The sequence below is a fragment of the Myotis davidii genome, unplaced genomic scaffold, assembly GCF_000327345.1.
Source record: "Myotis davidii unplaced genomic scaffold, ASM32734v1 scaffold693, whole genome shotgun sequence".
Lineage (NCBI taxonomy): Eukaryota > Metazoa > Chordata > Mammalia > Chiroptera > Vespertilionidae > Myotis > Myotis davidii.
The window spans coordinates 309,544-312,098 of record NW_006284939.1 but is presented as its reverse complement, the minus strand read 5'-3'; the positions used below and the strand labels follow the sequence as shown (position 1 = coordinate 312,098).

The 2,555-nt window shown below is 63.1% G+C and overlaps 1 protein-coding gene across 1 annotated transcript in view; it reads left to right on the top strand.

The window, feature by feature from the left end:
- The window catches only part of NELFA (negative elongation factor complex member A), a 7,289-nt gene that overhangs the window by 1,467 nt on the left and 3,267 nt on the right, over positions 1–2,555 (top strand). Inside the window, 3 exon segments of the mRNA XM_006779527.2 lie at positions 400–571; positions 1,246–1,407; positions 2,171–2,286. Of these exon segments, the coding sequence (XP_006779590.1) occupies positions 400–571; positions 1,246–1,407; positions 2,171–2,286 (450 nt within the window).

Here is a 2,555-nt window from a genome sequence, read left to right as displayed (position 1 = left end):
CGCCTGGTGTGATCTCAGCCACACGCACTCACAGGCCGCAGGCACACGTGCGAGCTCCTTGCAGAGGCCGTCAGCTTCCAGGGGCCCGGTGCTGCTGTGGGAGGCTGGGGCGCTGGGGCTGCCCGCAGGAGAGCGGCCACCAGCTGGTGGGAGCACTAGACCTGAGAGCACTGCAGCCTGGTGGAGGCTGGGGGGCAGGAGGAAGGGGGCAGGTGCTGGAGAGGCTGGACGCTGCCTGGGGCCCCCAGAAGCTACAGGGAGTTTGAAGGGGCCCCTCTGTGTTTAGAAACAAAGGATGGTGGCCGCACCTGGTGCTCTGCTCCTTCTGCCCGCACTGCGCAGGGCAGCGGGCGGGCTCCCCGGAGGGCGGGGGCACTAAGGACGCCCTCTCCTCCGCAGATGAAAGGCGCCCTGGCGGAGATCATCCAGCTGGCCGCCCTGGACTCGGACCCCTGGGTGCTCATGGTCGCCGACATTCTCAAGTCCTTTCCCGACACGGGCTCGCTCAACCTGGATCTTGAAGAGCAGAACCCCAACGTGCAGGATATTCTGGGAGAACTGCGAGAGAAGGGTATGTTGCCTGTGTGGTTTGTGCTGGGAGGAGGGCAGCAGGCTTCCCGAGAGGAAATGTCTTTTTAAAAACGCATCTGTCTCTGAGGGCTTCCTGGGCCGTGTCCTGCGCAGGGGAGCGCTGTGTGCACGCACCGCCCTCAGGCTGCCTCGGTCCTAAGGACCATGAGACGAGCCTATAACCCTTCCCCCCCCGCCCGCACTTGCTTGTTCTGAAACTTACTCTCTTCCTGTTCACACGCCCCCCCCGCCCCCCCACGGCCCATGAGGCGCGTGCACTGCCTGCTCAGGGGGTGTCGCCAGGGCCTAGAACAGTGCCTGGCACGGAGCAGACAGATGCGCAGAAGTGGTGTGGAAGCATCAGCAGTTCAGTTCAGAACATGAGCCAGGAACTGTTAGAAATGAGTGTCTGAAAGGACACGTGAAGGAGAGCCGCTCCGTCGCTCTGCGTTTGGAGATTGAGAGCTGGCGGTCCCTTAATGAGGGAGCCGTGTCTGCTCCGTGGGCCACGGCCTGACGCGGTGGCTCCCAGCCCCTGCGCACTGACTCGGGGACAGACAGGCCTCGGAGCCAGGTGGCCGCGCTGAGGCCCCGCGCTGGCCTGGCGGGGACCTGCTCAGGACTCCAGGAGGCGGGTAGGGACCCCTCCTCACTGTGCTGCTTCCGGACGGACAGTGACCGAGTGCGAGGCGTCCGCCATGCTGCCCCTCGAGTGCCGGTACTTGAATAAAAGCGCCCTGACGACCCTCGCCGGCCCCCTCACCCCCCCGGTGAAGCACTTCCAGCTCAAGAGGAAACCGAAGAGCGCCACGCTGCGTGCCGAGCTCCTGCAGAAATGTGAGTGCCGCCCGCGGGCCGCTGGTCTGTCTGTGGCTTTATTCTCAGCTTCCTTTTGGATTTCATGCTCTAAACGGTCTTTTCGGAGTCCTGCGTAAAGTCCTGCATTTGCTACACTGAACTATGTTCTAGAATCTGTTTTAGAAACTTCAGGATTTCAGGTTTAAGTATCTGTACTCTTAGTTGCAAAAATGAAATTTGTCCCGAGCCCCACGGGCGACAAGACAGGCGGCCTCGCTCCCGTGACTCCGCCTCATTCTCGTTCTCGTTCTCAGAGGCAGACCTGGGTTTGGCTGGAAAGACGTTCCCCAGCTCACGGCTGAGGGCGTGTGTGTGGCAGGTCCCAGCCGGGAAGCAGGAGCTCCATTCCTTCAGCCAAAGAGCAAAACATGGACCTCAGGGGTTTTGAGTGGCTGTGGGATGGATAGTAACAAGCTAAGCGCCACGTCAGTCGCCGGCGCAGCCAGCATATCGGTGAAATCGGGTGTCGCGGGCTAAACGGGAAGGAAGACAGCAGGCTTGGCGCTTAACGTGTCAGTAACACATACACGTGCCCTGCCCCAGAGAAGCCAAATAAGCCCGGCAGCTGCCGTGACCCTTGGTTCAGGCGGACAGTGCCCCAGGCGAGCACACCCCGCGGCGCCACTGTCCGCGTGTGGACCCCCGCGTGTGGGCGCGCTGCGGCAGGTGGTGGGGGCACAGTTCCCAGCAGGGGGGGGGCACTCCCTGTGGGGCCCGCTGACATGCACCCTTCCCCTCGCAGCCACGGAGCCCGCCCAGCAGCTGAAGAGGAGCGCGGGGGTGCCCTTCCACGCCAAGGGCCGGGGGCTGCTCCGGAAGATGGACACCACCAGTAAGGCCGTCCCCGGACTGCCCTGGGCTGCCTCTTGCTCGGGCCCTGTTCAGAGGGAACTATCCCTGGTGTGCGCAGTGACGACCCTTTGACAGATGCCGGCCGGCGTGGGGGAGGGAGCCATGGAGCCGGTGCCAGCCACCCACCAGGCTGGCAGGAAGGCGGGCTAGGTGCTGCCTGCAGGGAAGGCCATTGCTGGTGCGGGCTGCCCACGTGGCATTCTTGTTCGGTATTTTTGGCAAAAATGTCATAGGTTGGCTGTGATGTCGTTGTCGGCTCAGGCCTCTGCTGAGCA